Source organism: Trachinotus anak, unplaced genomic scaffold (assembly GCF_046630095.1).
Source record: "Trachinotus anak isolate AG129_WGS33_773 ecotype Australia unplaced genomic scaffold, CSIRO_AGI_Tana_v1 ptg000011l, whole genome shotgun sequence".
NCBI classification, from domain to species: Eukaryota; Metazoa; Chordata; class Actinopteri; order Carangiformes; family Carangidae; genus Trachinotus; species Trachinotus anak.
In genome coordinates this window covers 2,773,042-2,795,128 of record NW_027273862.1, presented here as the reverse complement: position 1 = coordinate 2,795,128, position 22,087 = coordinate 2,773,042, and the positions used below count along the sequence as shown (strand labels likewise).

At 39.8% G+C, this 22,087-nt stretch overlaps 1 protein-coding gene across 1 annotated transcript in view; it reads left to right on the top strand.

Annotated features, from left to right (window-relative positions):
* LOC139627414 (neural-cadherin) overlaps nt 1-22,087 on the top strand; it is a 245,134-nt gene that overhangs the window by 195,975 nt on the left and 27,072 nt on the right. The window contains exons 32-34 of the mRNA XM_071488143.1: nt 4,098-4,362; nt 12,093-12,273; nt 21,429-21,673. Coding sequence (XP_071344244.1) covers nt 4,098-4,362; nt 12,093-12,273; nt 21,429-21,673 — 691 coding nt within the window. The remainder of the gene's footprint in view (nt 1-4,097; nt 4,363-12,092; nt 12,274-21,428; nt 21,674-22,087) is intronic.

Below are 22,087 nucleotides of genomic sequence, written 5' to 3'. Positions count from 1 at the left end.
AATCAATATCTAGACTCCAAAGCAGCACAGTGCTGACCAGATATCTGGAGGTGGAATGTATGGGCAGGGAGGGTGAGTAACACTTGTATGAGTGTGAAGCAGGGTATTGCTGGTAATGTGCATAGGGTTCAGTTTAATTCCCCAGTATCACTTAAGATGAAGAAAAAATGCATGAGATCGTCATATGTGCACATAATCTGCATTAGCACATTATTTAATCATGAAAAGAGGACAGATTAACACATCATCTGCCCGTTTGTGATACAGAAAGGCTGCAGCATCCAGAGCAGTCTGTCGCAAGGAGGCATCTGGGGAAATGAAACTGTCCCTGCAGTGGGACTGTTTACTCACACACACCTTCATACACACCTACTCTAGGATGCCCCCATGAACACCACCACCGCCACACACACACATACACACACACACACACACACTATCGAGCACATTCACCCCCCCACACCACCCAGGGAGCAAAGCAGGAGCCAAATTGCTCTGCTCCGCTCAGCTTTAATTGGGGGTAAAATCAGGTGGCTGTGAGTGCGTCTGGTTAAAAAGCGCTGCCCCAGTGGATTCTAAATATAATTAATACTTCATCACGGAGCCTTGAAATGAGCCTCGGTTCTCCAACTAAACAACCTTGGAGCCGTCCAGCATTTTATTCGGCTGCTTTAAGGGTAGACAGAACGACTGAGGGAGACATGGGTGGAAAATGGAAAGACAGGTGTACAAGGGGGGGCCTGTTGTAGCAGAGAATAATGGAGGGGAAAAAAGAGAAGATGGGGAAAATTGGTAGAGAGGTACAGAGAGAGTTGACAAGATTTTTTGAAAAAAAAAAAAAGTCTTGTTTGTCTTTATGATGCTTAGAAGGAGTGGGGGCATTAATGGTAGCCACCCACTTCTCCTTTACATCTCTCCCTGTCTGTCTCTGTTTCTCTGCCCTTCTCATCTCAGTCCTCTGTTTACGTGGCGGTGGTGGCAGAGGAAGATGGAGGAGAGAAAATTATGCTCAGTGGGACACTTGGAGGAAACAGTTTGAAATTGAAATCAGGACGACCCACCCACCACCCCATCCCAAAATGGCCTTCAGACATTCTCTCTCACGCTCATGCTCTCTCTCTCTCTCTCTCTCTTTCTGTCTCTCTCTCTCTCTCACCCACAGAAACGCAGGCTGCCGGGTTTGTTTTAAATGAATATTGCTCTGTGATAGACATGTGATTACCATCGCAGCCAAGTTAAAATGGAACCGTTTTCATCTCAAGATCTAAGGGCAGAGGGAAACATCTTGTTGTGTAAACATGAGAGAAGTGTTTGTTTTTTTTTCCCCTCCACATTCTCACTTCTCGTCTGTAAATTCTCTATTTCCTGTCTCTCCATTTCCTTGCTGTCCCCACATCACTTCCTCACAAGACAATTTTTTCTCAACAAATTGTCCCTCTGGAGACGGACTGTGTGTGTGTGTGTGTGTGTGTGTGTGTGTGTGTGTGTGTGTGTGTGTGTGTGTGTCTTGGAGGCACTGACAGCAGGGCATGTTCATACAAGTCAACAAAATGCAAGCTAAAATGTCAGCTTTACCAGAACGGTCCCTTATCTAAAATTGATTTTAGTGTCATGGCGACAGGACAAATGACAACTAGCTTTTCCCAGAGTGCTTTGTGATCATATTATAGTAAAACAACACGCGACTGTTTAGTGAACAAAACTCTGGGGTGTAGGTGATGGGGTGGGGTTGTTGATTTTGTGTGTTCACATTGATATTTGTTCTATATGCAGGAGATTATGCCATCATCAAATAGTAGAAATTTCAGTTTACAATATGGGACTTTTTCACTTTCCCAGGGTTTGTGAACCTCCAGGGAGTCGATCTGACTTATTGACCAAAAGGCCAACTTGGCAAATTGACCCAGCCTTTCACCAACTAAGTGAAATCTTTTCTTTCTTCTGATCCCTCCGATCCCCATTAGAGTTAAAACCTGAGACTCGGACTCAGGTCAGTTCAACATATTTCCCTATTTACCCCTGGTGGTGTCTTGCCATGTTGTTTTGTCAGTTTTGATTTGATTTTCTGAGGTTTTGAGCGTCTCAGTACAAAGAGATAGAGCCAGTTGGTAAGTGCCATTCAAAGCATCAAAAGATACATTTTGAGGCTACATCTTTCTGCTCAAAGGAAGTTTTAGTTTGGAAGAACATTCCCCTCACTGAAAACCTTTCACTGGGAGGGTTTGTCGATACTCTGGAGAGAGCAGGTTTCTGTTAAAAGGCTTTGTTGTTTTCAAGTGTAGTTTTAAGTACTGTTCAGCTCCATTCTGCTGGGAGACAGCTGGCAAACAAAGGCCTGGTCTTTTCTTTATTGAGGTAAATAAAGACCAGTGTTTGAGAATTAATGGTGCTTACTCCACTACACCTACACGAAACACTGTAGCAACATGTTTGAATTTTTAGTTTTAACCTCCACATCACCACAGTCAGTTTTGTGAGAAAAGGGTTATTATTCATAGCCACCGCCCAAGGCTGAACTATATATATATATATATATATATATATATATATACAGTGAATATTGCAACATGACTGAAGATTTCAGTGTGAATGGTCACTTTTGCATTTGATTTTCACTGGAAAGAAAATACAGAAATGATTTTTTTGAGGCTTGTACCAAACAAGCATAATCTTTTATGTCTGGAGAAAATGATTAGTAGGCCGGGGCTTCTCTGTAGCACCACAATTCATTCATGGTATGCTGTGACACATTTCACCTTTATCAAAAAAATTGCAGCTTCTGCAATTTGCATATTGCACTCAGCCAAATTGTGAATTGTATAAAATTTGGATTAATTGTTCAGCCCTACCACCGCCCAGTTTTCTTCAGTAATCAGTGAGTGCACATGTAGGCCTGTAGCCCAAGCAGAACTACTCAAACTCACCCACTTTGTGTGTTTTAGTATTTTATTATTGCTGTATTGTTGTATCTTTGTGCTAGTTCATGCCCTTACCACATACAACACAAAGCTAACAGCTGTGCATAGCCTAGCCTTACAGGTTTTTGGTCCATTAGCAAACCTGCATTTATAAATACAACTGTTGCTGTTTGATGTAAAGATTTTGCAGTTTGGACATTGTGATAAGTGATGAAAACCTGGCGTCGTGTATCAATAAGTTGTTGTGTTGTTAACTACCTCAAACAATCCCTCTGTTTTATAAAAGTTCAATTATATTGTGTTTAGCAACTGACTCTGTGATGTAAAAAATAATTGAAATGTTAAAATAAAGTAGAACCTCTGCCTTGACATTTAAATAATGACCATTGTTACCTTTAAGAGACCTGTTAAGGCCTGGCTCATGAAGACTCCCGCCTTGGGTTCTCAAACTGTAATTGTTCATGACTGTCAAACAGCTACATCATCATTGAAATGTTATTTCGATGGAGGACACAAATTGATAACTCTGTTAGCAACAAGGCCTGTTGTTGTTTTCAGACTGCAACAAAGGAAGTGAGTCATTCATCTGACACTCATGAAAGGGCTCAGAATAAGTCCAAACAGAAAATGTTTTGTTTTGCTCAGCTTTAATGGTGATAGACTTTTTTAGTTGTCTCTGCACTTCACAGATGTGTCTGCATGATTTGTAGTAACAACTCTTCAAATGTGCAAAAGAAAAAAAAGACTTGTTCATTTAGTGATATAGCATTAAGGAAAACCTGCAGACACACAGTAAAATGTATGAGAGAAGCAGGAAGGAAAGCTTCCATACATACAGGAGCTGCTTCAAAGAATAGATCAAACTGAACACTTGATTGATGACAGGCTTGCCGCCACCTGTTGGTAAGTGTTATACGAGTGTATCATGCTAATGTCAAGCCCCTAAATTATGTGTGACTCCAGCGCATTTCAATTAGACTCATTAAGCTAACAATGGTCTAATCATTTAATTCAATTATGCATATGTTTGCTGTGTGAGTTATTTTACAAAACACCTTTAATGAACAGAACCAATGTGCCATTATGTTACAGCTGTGATTGAAATGTGATGAAAGGAAATGTTCAATTCCAGACCAAACCTCTGAGCCTGATACTAAATGTCGTCTTCTCCCATTGCAGATCTTCCAGGGCCTCCTCTGTGTGTTCTACAACCTTGGTGATGGAGACTACAACCTAACCCTGCCCAACTATCGCCTTGACAACGGGGAATGGCACGAGGTCCTCTTAGATCGGCATGACAATGAAATGACACTGCGACTGGATGGTGGTGGAGGGCAACGGGAGGTCACAGGATCACGGTGCCGAAGCAGAGAAATCATTATAGACCCCAGTGTGGTGGTTCTGGGAAATACCTTCCCATCTGTCGTCAACAAAAGCTTCCAGGGTGAGTGAATACAGCACATTTCACTTCAAACAAAATCTGCAAGTGTCTGTTGGAGTTAGGTCTAAGGGCCCTCCACTGAGTTCTCTATTAATTCATCTTTGACAAAAACCGTGTGAGATTTTTTTTTTTTTTTCAGAGGTGGTAAGCTTTGTTCTGTGCATGAAAGGATTGATCTCAGAGAAGACTTTCCAGACCACAGGTGTTAAGAGCAACAGATGTGAAGGTTTTTGTGATTGGATATACCATAGACTGAATCCTGAGCTCTTTGCCACACTTGCCTGCATCAGTCTAGTTCATTTCCTTTTCCCTTCACACAAGACAGCTGTCAAGTACCTGTGCATGGGAACAGCTGGAGGAGCTCAAGGCTGAAGGACAACTTGTCAACGGGAAAATCAATCAACTTTTTGTATCAATTTTATGTCCCATAGATATTTCTAAAACAACCTCCTCAATCAACACTTTCAAGGATTACACTCTGATTCACCAGATGTGGGCAGCTGTCTGTTCCCTTCCACTGTGCAAGTAAGACTTCAAACACAGCAGACCTGGGAAGGCTGACTTCTGTAAAGCATTTAAAAACTCACCTGGAGTCCGGTCAGTTGACATATCTGAAACTGTAAAACACACAAAAAAGCCAAGATATAAACCACACTGGTAAAAAAAAAAAAAAAAAAAAAAAACTGCTGCTATACAGACAAATGACAAATTAAAGAAAAAACCTGAATAAATGAGTGGAGAAACAACAAATGCAGATGTCTCCTCACAGGACACAAGGGATCACTGAATGGTTTGAGTATGAATATGATATGAATCATATGCTATGGCCCAAATCTCAACCCAATTAAACACCTGTAAGAGATTTAGACAGCGTTCTCCACCACAATCATCAAAACACAAGAGCACTGAAGCTGTTCTGGTGGCACATGGTGGGCCAAAACCTTTGAAAAGTGCTTTAAGAAGGAAAAAATTGAGGGGAGATGGAGGGAATGAAGAGGATGGGGCTGAGGCAGCGGCAGGTGGGTCATAGCAGTGGGGGAATGGCTGAGGGCTGGAGGTGAACGGTGTGGTGGAGATGGTAAGGAGGCCGCGGCTTGAAGAAATGGAGCTTACGTGTGGCACTGGAGTCCTGGGGTAACATTAGAAAGGCACACAAGGTTTGACTCGTGTTAATAATACTGAGCCTTTCTGCCACATCGACTGGCTGAATAATCTGATGAGTGAGAGGAAGACCGGAGGACTTAAACTGTGAGTGATGAGTTGATCGAACACAGGTATGGAGAGCTGCCAGAAGCCAGAAGAGGTTAGCCACGCCTACTGCATGTACACACACGCATACACACACACACACACACACACACACACACACAGACAGATCAGTGAGCTGGAGGCACACAGGGAACACAAGGAAAACACAGGGAAACACAGGGAAAAGGGGGACAAAAGCTAATTCACAGCCCGAGCTGTGACAACTAAGACACTTTATGTTGGTTTTTCTTTGAGTTTGTCACCTGTCTGCAACACCTGCTTCTCACTGAGCAGCTTGACCCACATTTTCTTCCAAAAAAAAAAAAATATATATAAATAAATAAAAAATATCAGAAACTTCAAAAATAAATAAAAAGTCAAGTTTAATTTTGGATAACACTTGAAGACACCTGTGAAAGGTCACACCTTTCATTTATTATTGTTTTATGAATTTTCAATGAAATTTCAAGAAATTTCTTTGCATCAGATCAGCTGTTTTGAGCACACTTTTTGTTTGGCCCCAGAGTCCCTCAGTTCACAAGTTCTCAGTTCACATCATTAAAGTGACTCTTACATAAAAAACAGTGTCACATCATTTTGATGAAGATGTGAATGACCCACAGATATTACAATGCTTGGTGCCTCACACCAACTCTCCCTTGTAGACTTCAGTGCGGCTAGATATCTCTTATCTTTTACACTGTTTTCACTTCAGGTCATGTTCGATTATTGGTGTTTCCGGCCCAAATGGATCGGAATGGAAGACTGAATCCTCATCTTTCAGTAGTAAAGCTAATCAGCAAAATGTTGAAATGATAAATATGGGAAATAATGCTTAAAAAACAATGGAAATAAAACCAATGTTGCAATATATTATATATATATATATATATATATATATATATATATATATATATATATATATATATATATATATAGAGAGAGAGAGAGAGAGCGAGAGAGAGAGAGAGAGGGAGAGAGAGAGAGAGAGATTTATTTCTATATTTATACATTATTTATATCTATAGTAAATTTAATCACAGTAGATAAGGTGAGGAAACGGTATTGCACAAAAGCATACAATCAATCATAATTGTTTTTTATTGTAAAGACTAGCATTGGTGGTAAAAAAACATCCCCATAAACCTCTTGTTTGTTTACATCCTGATGTTTTGAAGACAATTTTTTAATGATTTTGTACAGAACAGCGCTGCACAGGGAGGACAAATATAATCACTCTGCTCATCATTCAAGAGAGTCGTCTTCACATGGCTCAGGCAGATGAATGCTAGCAGGGCCGAATAGTTAAGAGTAAACATTGTACAGAGAACGGGGGAAAGGCTATGACACACAACACTATAAATCTTTCTGAATGGCCCTTTCAGAACTGATGGATCTTATATGGTAAAATAACACTGAAGAATGTCTGCTAGATTTCATCAAAACACTCTCCAGACTGTATTGTACATAGTCCTTCAACTTAAATATCTATATAGGCCACTTGTCTCTAACCTTAGATGCAACCCAAGTGAACCAGTGGTGGGTGTACAGGACCTTCATCATTATGGTAGCAATAATACACACACTTTAAGTTCAGGTTGGAGAACAAGAATAAAAACTGCTTGGTTCTGTCTAGGAAAAGATCACGGTTTGGCTGAAAAAAGTAAAGTACTTCCTTAAGGTTGGAGGATCTTCGCTGTCATGGTTACAATAACAAACACATGGTTAAGGGTCATGGATAAAAGAAACAACACTGGTTTCACATGGGAAACAGCAGTCTCCTGCGTGAAAGTCCTGTTTTGTTGATCCATCCATGCACCTCAGCTTCCTCCTGATGTGGATGTCTTTATACTACAAGACCAAACTGCCTCCTTTGCTCCTGTCATAATTACTACAGCTGCTAGAGGTTGCCTAACAATAAAACATAACTATAGGTCATAAAAAGCTGCTGCACAGACGATCTATGGGCTCATTTTTTCACAGTATAACCTCAGAATTAGAATCAGAATACTTCATTGATCTCCAGGAGGAAATTTGGTTACGTTACTATTTCTCCCTCAAGAACAGAGAATAAGAAATGAGATTATAAAGATAAAAACATAAAAAGATAAAGATAAAATATCAACTTAAAATGTAAAACTGTGTCCTTACACTGTGATATATAAATAAAAAATAGAACTACAATTTAAAGTAAGATAGTTAAAATATACAATATAAATATAAATGTGTCAGTATATGGTGTAATTGCACAGTTTGAAACAGTAGAATAAGAACCTGTGTGTGTGTTGGGATGTGATGTGTTTGACGTGTGGCAGGGTAAAGTGAAAAAGGTTGTGTGTCCTTGTGAGACGACATGTGAGACAGTTTAAGTATTCCTTAAGTATTCCTCTTGAAAAGTGCTGCCAGAAATAGGCCCTTTTTATCTATTCATACAATTTCTATGGAGAATTGTGATGTTTTTATCTGGTGATGAATGATTGATATGACAGTTTAATGGCTAATTCACCTAAATGCATCTTCATTGTTAGCTGAGACAATGTCCATCCCCTCAGCTGGGTCACAAGGGAGTGTGTGTGTGTGTGTGTGTGTGTGTGTGTGTGTGTGTGTGTGTGTGTGTGTGTGTGTGTGTTTGTGTGTTCATGTGGGCATGTTTAAGTTAGAGAACGCTGATATGACCTCAAAACAACAACTGTCAAATTTGGTATCAGTAATTGAAACAATATGTCTTTATCTGACAACACTGTCTTAAAGTTGACCTCTTATTATTTTTTGTACTGTACAATAAACACAAGATCATGCATTATGACTCTAAAGAACATTTATTCAATATATTGAGTAGTTAAATGCACAGTATGTAACTTATGCCACTAGGGGTCTCTTAATCAAAACAATAACAAAAGGTAGCATAACAAAAGATAGCAAGGGATCATGGGAGTTGTTGTCTTCACTGCCATTGCCAGTTTCTCCTGGTTTGGATTCCTTCAATGTCAGATGTTCAGGAGGTTTTTACCAGGAGCTGAATTATCCACAGAGGTCTCCTCCTCTCCATAAACTGGGGGATTAAAACTGGTAGAAACAGACAACCAATGAATGTGCATAGAGGATAGGATGACCAAATAAAACCGACAGTTACAATGATTAAAATTATATATTTTTGTAGTCTAAAATTTGTATAAAATAAATGTAAGTATGCAACTCAAAAAATACATAACATAAGTCTAGTTGCTTTTAGACATTTTTTATGGCTATTGCAACTATGTAATACTATAAATAGATCTGGACAAGTTTATGCCCTCTGTTACCTGATTTCATCTTCAGGATGTTTTAAATCTTCCAACTTAAATGATAAAATATTTTGATTATTAACTCTAGAATCATACACAGAAGTGTGTTAATAATATAGGTAGGACAACCTAATTTGTCCCGAACCATTACAAGTCACTGCAAAACAGTTGGGTTGGGTTAGGTTTAAGGAAAGATTGTGGTCCCTTCACACCGATCAGCCAAACTACCTCAGAAGGTGGTCAGAGATGCATTGTAACCACATTGAACACAAGTCTAAATGCAGATGCGTTATTAAACAACATGGGCGGAAATTCATTATCGGGCAACAGCTGTTTGAAATCAGCAATGCAGCAGCTAGACAGCTAGCGGCCATTAGCCTATGATGGTGCATAGGAAGGTTTGACACCCAGTCTTCATCTGTAATGGTCCCTGTCACTATCCTCTCCGACCAGTCTTGACTGCGTCCCCACATCCAGATCATCTTCCTGGCAGCTTCACTGACCACAGCTGAAATAAAAGCAGCTACATAAATCAGCACTCTCCTCTGCTTCCATCGTCAGTGTCCCAGTTGTCAAGGTCGGAAAAGCAAGCAAACACAATAATTCAGCTTCACGAATGGTCACCATCTTCTGTACCTTCTCTTCTCATTTTTTTTTTTCATTCAATCATTGCTGAAGAGACTGACAACTGTCTCTTTGTAGGGTTTTCTGTAGCATTATCAAATTCTTGTGTAATAGATTGGTCCTCCTGAAATGTGCTGAGAAGAGTTTTGTTAAAGCCTCCAGACAGTGGGCTGGACACTCACTCACTCACTAAGGTTGCAGCTAACTTGGGTCAGTGAGTCAGTCCCTGTTGTAATCTTCCCTTACTGGTGAGAAAAACTCATGAACTCTGCTGGGTTTTTGAGCATCGAAACTAAAAAAGGCTTTTGCTTCATATTTACTGCTCAATGAAGATAAGCTTATTTCCCAAACTATTTTTCAAAAACTGCTAGGTGGAACAACACCAACTCCACTTCCTCTCTTATGAATAAACCCACGCAAAGGGCACAGGCACACGCTGACTGATGGTTTGCTCTGAGGCTTAGGTTACAAATGACATTCAGTCTGAAATAATTAATTTACCAAACATACTGATACATACTTTTCAGTTGGTTGTTGTATAAGAGAGACAGAGAGAGAAGAAGGGCTGCACATGTGAACAAAGATTCAGACAGACAGAGTTTGGGGGAGGATACATAGAAACTAGAAAAAGGAAGAATACTGTATGATGATAGAGAGAGGAAGAGGTCAGAACTATAGAGAGACACAGATAGAAAGTGAGAGAGAGAGAGAGAGAGCTCCCCGGAGTTAGACAGTGAGAGGTGTAGACAGCTGTGCCTCAGGCAGTAAAAGACAATGCATGTGTTTATTAAATGGACTTTAAAAGCATTTCCCTTCAAAAGAGGCAGATGTGATAGATGATGGCAGGGAAAGTGTACGTGTGTGCCTGCATGTGTGTGAGGGTTAAGACTTGGTTTAGCAGCAGGTTAGGGTGAGGCAATGTTATGGTTAAGGTTCGGGTAAGGGGATATGGTATGGAGTATTTCAGTGACGGGTACCCATAAATATAGTAAAACAAGGATAAGTGTGTGTGTGTGTGTGTGTGTGTGTGTGTGTGTGTGCGCGCGGCTGTGTAGCCAGACGTCTTGTAACATTAATGTCATTTATTTCAGAGTTGCTCTTAGAGGATTCAAGTCAGTAAAATTTATTTCAATTAAAGAACAGTTCCGTTTTTTTTTTACAACACAAGAGAAACCTCCTTTATCAGAGGATCAAACAGAATATAAAAAGATCAGGTGGACTGTTAAAAACAACAAAAGAAAGGGAAAATATTTTTCTGTATTATGTATTTGGAATCAAAAGTGAGCAAACTGCTGTGGCCATTAATGAGTCGTTGCTCAGGAGAGCTGAGCTCACACAAATGATGCTGATATGTAGTTCAGGTAATCAGCTTGAGTCTTTTGCTCCACTCACATGGCATAGTCTACCTACTGCAACACATATCCAGCATATCAAGTGCAACACTGCTCAACTGAAATTAGCAGCTGCTGCCACTGCCCCTGTAAAAAAATATCAGTTGAGATTAATTAAGATTAAGAGAAAAAAACAATACTGGCTGCCAGAGACAATTAAATAATAACCAGGACAAGGCCATCAATTCAAATATTCACATTCAACTGGTTGTAATGGGTCAATGAAAAAGTCCCTCCCCACTCCCTCCTGCTCTGAGCTCACTGCTTCATTGTGGGGAGGTAGACATAAAATGTCTTTGCTGTACATATTCCCCATTTACATAATAATCCACAGACTAAACTGTGGCAATTTCATTAGTTTAAAGCTGAACAGGGAAGTCCGTCCACGTATAAATTGTGACGTTGACAGTGGTTAGACCTTTGTTTTCTCTTTCAAAGACATCTTGCTAACCTGTGGGTTTGTTTAAAGTCTGTCTGATCGTCCAACGTTCATTCTTCTTTTTAGCAATGTCAACATGTCCATTGAACTCAGTTATTACTTTGATGAGCTCTAAGTATTAAGTGAAATTAAACTCTAAGTGAAATCCAAGCTGTAATAAACAGGAGGATCCAGACTCAGAGAGGTTTGTTCCCAGTGGAAGCATTTTGTCTCTATTTGCAATGTTTCTCTGGTTGAACAATGTGTTTTCTATGTGCAGCCTTTTCAAACAGTCTTTCAGATATGTTTACTCCCCTTTGATAAGTGTCTCAGGCATGTAACCCAGCAGAGCGGTGACGTGTGTAAACAACACAGTCATCAGTGCACCATGGAGAACCTGATGTGATATTGTACATGCATGCAAATCTTTGCCTTCAGTGTACTTCAAAACAGTATGAATGGCACTTTAAGATGCTGCAATAAACACTTCACAATAAGAAGATCAATGCACCAATTTCCACTGAAAAAGATACTTTGCTAAACCTTGGATGGCAATGAATGTGACACAGCGGTGTGGGTCTTAAAAACCACAGTGGCTATATGCTGTAAGTGTTAGAATTGAAACCAGTAATCTATCAAGGACATGTTGTTGATTTGCTCACTGGGTACACGAGGCTCTGTATAATTAAATTTTGTGTCTGTGCAGGGGAATGTAGATAACAGTGTATTTGTTCCACTGAATTCTGTTTTCCATTTTTCTTCTTGCAGGCTGCATGAGGGATTTACGCCTCAATGGTCGCTATATGCCACTGGACAGCCAGACACGAGATGGGGTTTCCCAGGTCAGCGTACAAGGCCTCTCCCCTGGGTGCTCCTCTGACTCCTGCAAAAGGAACCAATGTAGCCCCCCATTCACCTGTGTTGACTTGTGGAGAGTGCACGAATGCAGGTACATGCACACACAAACCCATACAGGCTAAATGTAACTACACATTTGAAGCACATTCACACTTGGATGTGTTCCATGTACACACTCATCATTTTGACACAAATGCATGAGGACACATACATTTAAACCAGCTCACTCTACCTCGAAAGCCATTTTTCAGCTTTTGACCTTGGTATTATTTTTGTTTATGGGCAGATTAATGTGTTTTAAAATATCCCTGACCCTGACCTGCTTGAGAAAAAAAAGAAATTATAGAAGAAGAAGCAGCCCTCAAACTTTATTTGTTCTGAAACTGATGAAATGCCTGTGCAAATTTTCTGGCAACCAGTTTATGGCTCAAAAAGCATTTGCTCACGTGTGCTTAAGGCTTTTGAGCTGTCAGCAGGGAAATGTAGCAACCATTTACCATCCACTGGACATATAGCACAAACAGACCAGGTTACCACAATAGAAACCATTCACCAAGCAAGTTGCAATGCAGGGACAGATGGGACTTATCTATTAAAAACGTGATGGCAATTTGAAATGTTTGTCTCATGTCTGAATAAGAGCTTGAGTCATTTTTACCTAACGTCATGGCAGCGATCTCACCAGCGCGGGCCTAGTATCAGTTCTGTAATGCTGTCAGTGTGGAACAAGTCTTAATTAAGATCATCCAGAGCAGAAAACCTTGCTTCCCCGTCAACTGTTTGCATGAATGAACAAATGTTCAGCAGAACATTTTACATACAGCATGTGAACAAGACTGAATGTCCTGTCATTCAATGCCTGTCCACTGTTGGATATCACAAAACCATAGACTATAAATAAAGATGGGCGTAGCGTCCGTGATGTCACTCTTAGGTTTCTGAAGAGCGGTTTTAAAGCTGAGAGTGGGCTTCTCCGCTTCAAATGGACAAAGAGGTGGGGCATATGTGGAGCTAAGACTTTGGTGCGTGCCAGTTTGTGGCAAACTTACACTCACCCACCTGTCACTCAGAGCAGTCAGGCCCTCACTTGTACATAACTTTAAGCCTCAATAACGTTCAAACTGGTGAGTTACATAAAATTCACCCCTGCAGAGTTGTCATGAAGGGAGGAATCAGCTCTAGAGACAAAACATTTTTGTACCAGGCTGTAAACATGTTTATTCCTGCTGTAAAGTTGGACATTTTAACATGGAAGTCTATGGGGACTGGCTCACTGTTGGAGCCAGACTCTAGAGGCACTGCAATTTTTGAAACTTCTTTGTTGTCTTCATTTTTCAGCAGGTTGTCGCTTACATAAAACAGACAGCAGCTCTCTAATAACATTAAATGATAAAACTGATGTGACAATATACTAGTGGGTTCAGTGTGAGAAGCAGATGACCAGGGTAGTACCATGTGCTCATGACAATGGTCATTAATTAAAGCTTCAAATAGAAACGTTAAAATCTATCTCAGATCCAGCCTGTGAAAGCACAAAAAAAATGTCTTCATCCTGCTGTCATAACATTTTTACTCCCCTTTGATAAAAAAAAACAAAACACAAAAATGTCAAGTGTGTGATTTGAAGTGTTTTCTCTCCCTCTCTCTTTTGCTGTCTTTCACTCTGTGCTCCCTCTTGCCAGCTCACAGTGCTTTCCTATCATGTCTGGATGAAGCTGTAAGTCACATTACAGTTGACAGACAGACAAGAAAGATGATGATTCCATTTCTGAAAAGGGCTTCAGACAGTAAACCGCAGATTTTACACAAGGATCAGTTTACTTTGTCCTGAGAAGTGGTTCTTAGCCTCTGAGAACAGTGGTATACAAATTTGTTTGGCTCTGGTGTGAGCACTCTTAAGTCTGGGATTGGCTTTAGTAACAACACATTTATAACAGAAAGCCTGCCATAAAAACTATGATGTGCAGTTTTTTTAAAAGCTGTGGGTATTTACCAGGTCTATCCAAAATGTGCTATGAAGTTGCATTATGGGAAGTATAGGATCCAGCATTTAAAGAGTCTAGTCCTAGGAGTAAAAGTAAATCACTGCTGTTTTGTGGTGATTACTGATGGTGTCAGCAGCTCAGAGGAATTTTACTCTACCTAAGGTTTAAGGACAGTCACTCTTGATAAAAGCTGGATTGACTGTAGCACATTCTGTCTTAACAGCTTTCTTTCTTATTTACTTTTTTCTTCGTCATTGCCTGGTCAGCCATATTTTCAGGGCTGTGGATGTTAGTGTACATACGAAGCTTAAATTAATTTGTTTTTATAGTGCCTCACTGCTCAGTTTCTTGATTGAAACCCACAGGCTCAACTGATAAAAATGTGAGGTGACTTGACTGCCAGGCGATGTCTAAGTGCCGCAGTGGCTGAAGGTCATCACAAATGATGTGTTCGTCTTGTTTTCTTTTGAATTTAATATCTTCTCTTTGAAAAAATAAATGAACAACTAAACTCATTTAACCTCCTAGTCATGGGCAGGGTGTCATGTGAGCTCACATCAGCACAGTTTCACAACTGCTGAACTGAAGGAGGAGAAATACTGTGGAGTAGCTTCAAAGTCAGTCAGTGCGTCCTATGACATCACACATTAATTGTGCATCTTTGCCGGCGATAGTTAGGGCCAGAGGCATTGCACTTTCAGGTTGTCCGTCCCATTCTTGTTAACACGATGTCTCAGTAACACCTTGAGTGAATTTATAAAAATTTGTCACAAATATTCACTTGGACTCAAGGATGAATTGATTTGATTTTGGTCGTCAAAGGTCAAGTTCATGGTGAGCTCACAAGCACGGTTTGAGCCTTGTGAACGCAATAACTCCTGAACTCCTCATAGGAATCCCTTTAAATGTGACACAAATGGCCAAGTGGACTCAAGGATGAGCTAATTGAATTTAAGCGGTCAAAGGTCAAGCTCACCGTGACCTCACAAAACATGTTTTTATCCTCTTGAATGTGTTATCTGAAGACTGCCTTGAGGAAATTCCTTCTTTCTTCCTGAACTCAAGGATCAACTGATCACATTTTTGTGGGCAAAGGCCAAGGTTCAAGGTCACGGTGACCTCACATTCTTGTGAATGCCATGTTGCATGAATGTCAAGAGGAAGTTTCATTACATTTGGCACAAACATTCACTTGGACTAGAAGATGAACTGATTAGATTTTGGTAGTCAAAGGTCAAAGGTCACTGTTACATCACAAAACACCTTTTTGGCCATAACAAATTCACACGCTAATAATGACACAATTTAACACAAATATCTAATAAGATAAAAATATGAAGCAATGACAACTGATATCCAATATTAAAGGTAAACTTCACTGTGACATCATAATGTTCTTCAAAAACACCTCTGGCCATTATACAATGCTGTAACTCAGGAAGAGGAGATTGCAGCCATATTTCCTGATACTTGGCTGGTTCGTGGAGGCACACAACTGCAAGGTGGTAATTCTAGTTTTGGCCACTGCATGACTGCACATCTGTGGGTGCAGCAGTCCACTAGATTTTGGCAGAACTGTCCAAATAAACTCCAAACATACCAAATCTTTAAAATCAATTTTATAAACATGGATGTAGACCAGGGAGACCCAGTTATTGGTGAGAGGATGAAATACTGTGCAACTGAGAAAGGCCAGATTTAAGGCTTATCAAACGCAATGATACAGGGGCAGCAGGTTATACTATTTGAGGGCGGATTGTACAACTCTGGCAGGTAGTGACTACAGCAATAACTTTATTCTTTCTTCTCTGCCTCAGTATTTGTGACTTAATCAGGATTGGCTAATGCAGTGAGTTGCTGGCTGAGTATACTGTGGAAAAAGTTGGATCCAGAATCACCTTTTGACCTTTTTTTCATTATTTTCTGAGTCTAAATGTGGCTTCAGAGGGATTTTCAAAAGTGAAAACTCCCATAAGACCCAGCATGTTCAGCAACAGCCATGTCTCCCTTTAAAAGATAAAATGAATAAAGCAGTGAACCCCACCTGCTCTGTCATTAAGTTTAACAGCTAAAATGTTGGAGAAAATAAATTATTTTCACAGCCCTTTGACCCTGATGGGATTCACACTTTTGCTTGATCAACATTTCACATGCACTACTAAAATTACTTTCTGTATGAGGGTTTGTTTGTCAGCGGGAAATGGGAAATGTCGTGCAATGAAAAGGCGCAGCAAACAAAGCTCTCCTGTGGCACACAGACTGAATCAAACACAGAGTGCTCGTATCCACATACACTAATCTCAGCAGTTTTTCTGCGACTGGATACATCAGCCTCCACTCAGTCTCTGCAGCCTCCTAGTTTTTAATTTGACTTTCCTTTTTTTCTACTCCTCTGATCCACTCACCCACATTCATCTATCCACCAACCTATTTTTTATTATTATTATTTTTTAATGGCTCTCATTCTCGCACTCTGCCTCTCCATTTCTTGGTTTGTATGGCTCTCATCTTGCTTAGTCCTGCTCAGTTTTTTAACCCCTGTACCACTGACACACACCTACCAATTACACACATAGAAACACACACATGCACAGTCACGGCCTCCCCCTCCATCCTCACCCCACTTACTTGTTTGCCTTATCTTTTCAACATTTCACCTGAACCTTGGAAGATGATTAGAGAGCAATAAGTGTGGGCAGCAAGTCCTCCAAGCCCGAGTGTTTAATCATTCTCAAGACACACAGTCAAATAGACTAATAATGACATACAGAGTGCAAATAATTCTTCTACCCAAAAACACATACATAAACACCAATCTTTTTGCTGTTAGTATTATTATAATATTTGTTGACTAAAGCCCTCCCCAGAACAACAATTGTCAAGTCAGAGTTAATCAAACCCAGCACACCAGATCTCTCAAGGTTTTTATTTCTCCAAATGCTAACCCTGTTTGGAGGATGGTGTCATTTTTAGCCTTTATAAAACCAAAATCATGACAGCAAAAGTGTAAAGTATGGATGTTTATCTGCTCTCATGTGATTGTTTCCTGCCTAACTAGCTTACCATCTAGAGTGGTAAAATTTTCCTCCTGTTTCCAAGGCCAAGGAGCAAATTGTTAGGGAACTACATTATTCTGAGGTTACTTAGAAAAAACCCTGTTTAGGTTTAAGTCATCCAATGTGTGGGAGGTAAAATGCTACTATATCACCAGAGCGACATTTAAGTAACAATAGCGGCTCTGGTCACTCTTAACTTGCTTTGGGGAAGTTTATATTTCACATCTCCAGCCAGCCTTGTCACCCATGATAGTGGTACATTGCCAAAAAGTTTTCTAATTAGTTCCTAATCCTCAAACAGAAAAAACACAAATATATTTTTTCTGTAATTATCTACTTTACGGGAGCTATTTGTAAGTTTTAATGTTTCTACATACCTAGCATTAGCAGTTAACAGTTGTTTACTTACCAGTCTAGAAGAAACGCTGCAAGTTCAGCATCAAACTTTATTCCTTCACTCTCCAAGAGCTGTCTCCCAGTGGTGGAAAGCAACACCAAGGTTAACTCTCGTCTCTATCACGTCTTGTCCAGTCAATCTCTAATAGTAAAGTTGCTTTAAATAACCCATAATGACAAATAGAAAACATTTTGGTTTATTTTAATCACAAATTTATCAAAAAAAATTAAAATCTTTAAAATAGAAAAATGTAATATTCAATTTTCAAAAGTACCCAGAACATTAATTCAATAAAAAAAAAAAAAAATCTTTGACCACAATTACATCTTCCAGTCTTGTTTGGCAAATCTCTACAAACTATGCACACCTGGATTTAGGCAGTTTATTCTGGAGCAGGTTTTCCTCAAGGACCTCTCTGTATTTTGCTGCATTCATTCTTCCCTCAGTTCTGATTAGTTTTTCTATTCCAGCTACTGAGAAGCACTCCCACATAGCATGATGTTGCCACCACGATGCTTCACCATAGGTATAAGTCAGGTGATAAGCTGTACCTGGTGTTGGGTTTGTAGCTCTAAACAAAAAAAGGTTCTCCCATCTCTCCAGAGGACTTCTGAAACTCTATCAGAGTGAAGGTTGGGTTTTTGGTTTCCTCCCTGTCCAAGGCTGTTCTTGCCTGATTACTTAGTTTGGCTGGACAGCCAATGGTTCTAAACTTCTTCAGTTGCACTCCTGGGAAGACTCAAACCTTTATAATTAATTTTATACCCTTGCCCTGATCTTTGCCTCGCCAGTTTTGTCTCTGAGGTCTACAGAGAGTTTGTTGGACTTCATGGCTTGGCCTTTGTCCTGACATGCAATGAGAATTGTTGGAGAGTGTGCTTTTCTGAACTGTGTCCAGCCTATTCAGTTTGCCATAGTGGACTCTTGACACATTTCAGTGATAATTAAAGCAAAGAGGATCCACCAGATCACACTGTGGTGTGCCAGACCAAAAGGTCTGACTGCTTTTGTAAATGACAGATATCAGTGATTTAAAAATTAAATACAAGAATGAAAACATGTTTTCACATGTCACATCGAGTGTACATCGATGGTCAGAAACAGCTAATTTATCCAATTAAAATTAAATGGATAGTACAATAGAGAATTTCATCTGACAAAATCATAAGGTACAAATGAAAAGCCTGTGTTTAGTTCTGTGTGAAACTTAAGTCTCATTGTTGTAAAAAGTACAAAGAATTTCAATTATTAAAAAAGATAATTGAAAAATATAATTTGGCAAAAACAAAATAATGTTGAAGATTAGTTTACAAAGGAAACTCCCACAGCACCACACCTGCCACTAATTACTGTAAATGTGCGTGCATGCTCACCTAGGTTTTGATAAGACACTCATCACAGCACTTATCCCAGTTATGACTAATGACAGGTAACAATAAGAGAGAGCAGAGAAAAGAGAAGCATTGTTGTCTAGTTCAGTGACAGGTGTCCTGTATTCAACACCTACTCAGGCTCCAACCAGGCATAATAAATGCTGATCGCTGAGCTTTTGTTACGGCATTAGAATTCCACCCACAGGTAATTACCTTTTAAAATGTGCTTCACACTGCTACAGTAGGTGTGTGTTTTTCCTCACATTTTCAAGATAGTTGGCGTTTACAACTGCAGTAAGAAGAGTAATTTATAATTTGAACAGTTATTTTAAAGATGATGCTGACTTTGGTTGTCTCCACTTTGTATTGGCTCTTATGGCAAAAGTAAAGCAACACTGAGTCTCAGTTCTTATCTGAAATCACCAGACGGTTCTCATGAGAATAAATGTACTGAAGAGCTGCTGTAAAAGCAATAAATGAAAGCCTAAAATCAGTTCTACTGCAGATAGAGAGAAGGAAATTTTACAATTTTACACTGTGTTCTCTTCTTCTGGCACACCACTTTCAGTCTCACCACGTTCATCAACCCCATTACCAGCAGCAGCAGGGAGCTGTTTTCAGAGAAAAACCTGTGATAAACCCACTGTACACTGCCTGACCAGCACTGACAGCATCAGACAGACAAAGTTAGCCACTAGCTGTTGAACAGAGCGAAGCATTTAGGAGCTAAAGAGTCAGAAATTTTTATTTCTCAGGAGTTGGTAGAGTTAAAATTAGAGAAAATGAGACTGGACTTATGTTTGTTGGCAGCTTGGCCTGAAACACGGCTCCACATGAATTCTAATGTGCTGCATGAGTACAGCTCATAGGCAACTGTTTGCTTACACATTTGCCATAACTTGCCATAGCTTTATATGATGACAATATGTGTTTACAGCTTGTTCCGCTGCCCCCAAGTGAGGAAAAAAAGGGTAAAATTCAGCTTTAATGGACTGTGCCAATGTTTCAACAAGGTTTAGCCTATTAAAGGCACAATATGTAACTTCTGCCACTTCTCAGTCAAAACAATAACAAAATATGGCGTTGGTTGACATGCAATAGCGTGGGATCAGTTGTTTTCTTGGCCATCATTGCCACAAGCTTCTCCTAGTTTTAGACATTTTAATGTGGAAAAGTTACATATTATAACTTTAACTACAAATAATCTACAGTATATTTTACAGTTTGTGACCCTCTTTCAAACACATGCTGTACAGTTGAGTATTTACTGTGTATTTTTGAATCCTGCATTGTGGATATCAACTCAGGGTGCTGTTTTTTTTCTTCTGTTTTCTTATGTCAGCAAAAATGCATCACATCACCAATGTCCTTGTGTATGCATGTACATTCATGTGCACATTCTCTTAAAATATGAAACATAGGAAGGAAGAAACTCATCCAAACATCTCACTGCAAAACCACTAGTGCACAAAAGCCCCAGCTACACAGGTTACACCAAAGGTGAGGGAAAGATCATCGTCAAGAGTTAAAATGCCTAAATGGACTATTGTGAGACAAGGCATATAGATGCTGCCAACTCAACCAAAATCCCAAACCTTTGAAACATGAACGCACATGAACATAATTCATGAGACAGTTTAGCAGAAGATTCAGTAAATTAACCTTTTAGTCTCTTGTCTGGATTAGTTTTATGGCGGAAGAGGAACAGTTATGAGATAAATTGCCGTGCCATTTTCAATTTAATGTTGCTATTTCATAGCAAAGTTGAGTCAATATTTATAAGCATGAACAAATCTCCAGAGACCAGAGGCAAGACTCATCTCTGATGTCATCAAAATGTACAGCCTTGAGCTGCTCTATACACACAGAATGGGATACTGAATTAATGGGCTCATAAAATGTTTGTTTGAGCTGTTACACCCAAATGAGCTTTTAATTATAGTGGTGCTTTCTGAAGTGAGGCAGAAAATGTGCCCCTGTCTGCATAAAATCATCCTAGTTACTGCCACTGCCACAGTCAGCATTTTCATCTCCTCGATTCATTCTCTATTGAGGTGTACATCTGTCTGAGACCACTGATTAAAGGACAATTATCAATGTTTTTCGCTTGGGAAATGGTTATAAACATTGTTAAATCACACGTTGTTTTTTTTTTTCCTGTATGTTCGTGCTCATCTTCACTGTACTTTCTAATTCTTTAACTGTCCAGTATGATTTGTTTTATCCCCCTTGTTCCTCTACTCTCATTTACATGCAGTTTTTTTCTCTTTGATGCATCTGTAACTGCTTCTGGATGACACAGTCCCTCAGAGGGATTATTACACATTGATCTAATCAAATCTGGTGCCATGTGCATCAAAGTGATCTTAATCTAAATGTCATTTATGACTCTCTTGTTCATTTCCCTGTTGTGCCTGTCCAACCCTTCTTTGCAGATGTCCTCCTGGTCACATGATCCGTGTGAACGGGTCCAGAAAGTCCTGTGTCTACACTCTCTGTGCCACGCGGCCTTGTCACAGGGGAACCTGTGTGGCTCAGTCACCCTCCAAATTCACCTGTCACTGCCCTGAGGGTTACAGAGGACGCCACTGTGAGACACCACTGGCCATCTACAGGGAGGACGTGGGTCTGAGCTTCAGCTCTCTCTTCGCAATCTGTATCTGCTTCATGGCCTTACTAGGTACCTATTGCATCTTCTCCAAGTTACACATACAGTTATAAGGACATAATTGGAGTAATATATCAATAAAACACATGGCAATGTGGGAATCGCACACTGGCAAAAACAGCGCCCAGGAGTAGTCAGCTTCTTACACTTGTGATCAAATGTTTTTATTGTCTTTGTCTCATTATTTTAACATATAGACTGTACAGCTGTGCACATCGACATACAGAATACTGTGCATCTGGGCTGGGTTGAAAAAATTATCCGATTCAAATCGATCTTCTTTTGAATAATCCAATATCGATTCATGTAATCCAGAGATCGATCCTGTAATATATGCCCCACCATTTTTTCAACCCAATAACCATCATGGTGACATCTAAAAAACCACTTTACCCCATCCCATACCACCGCCCCACTAGAAAACTT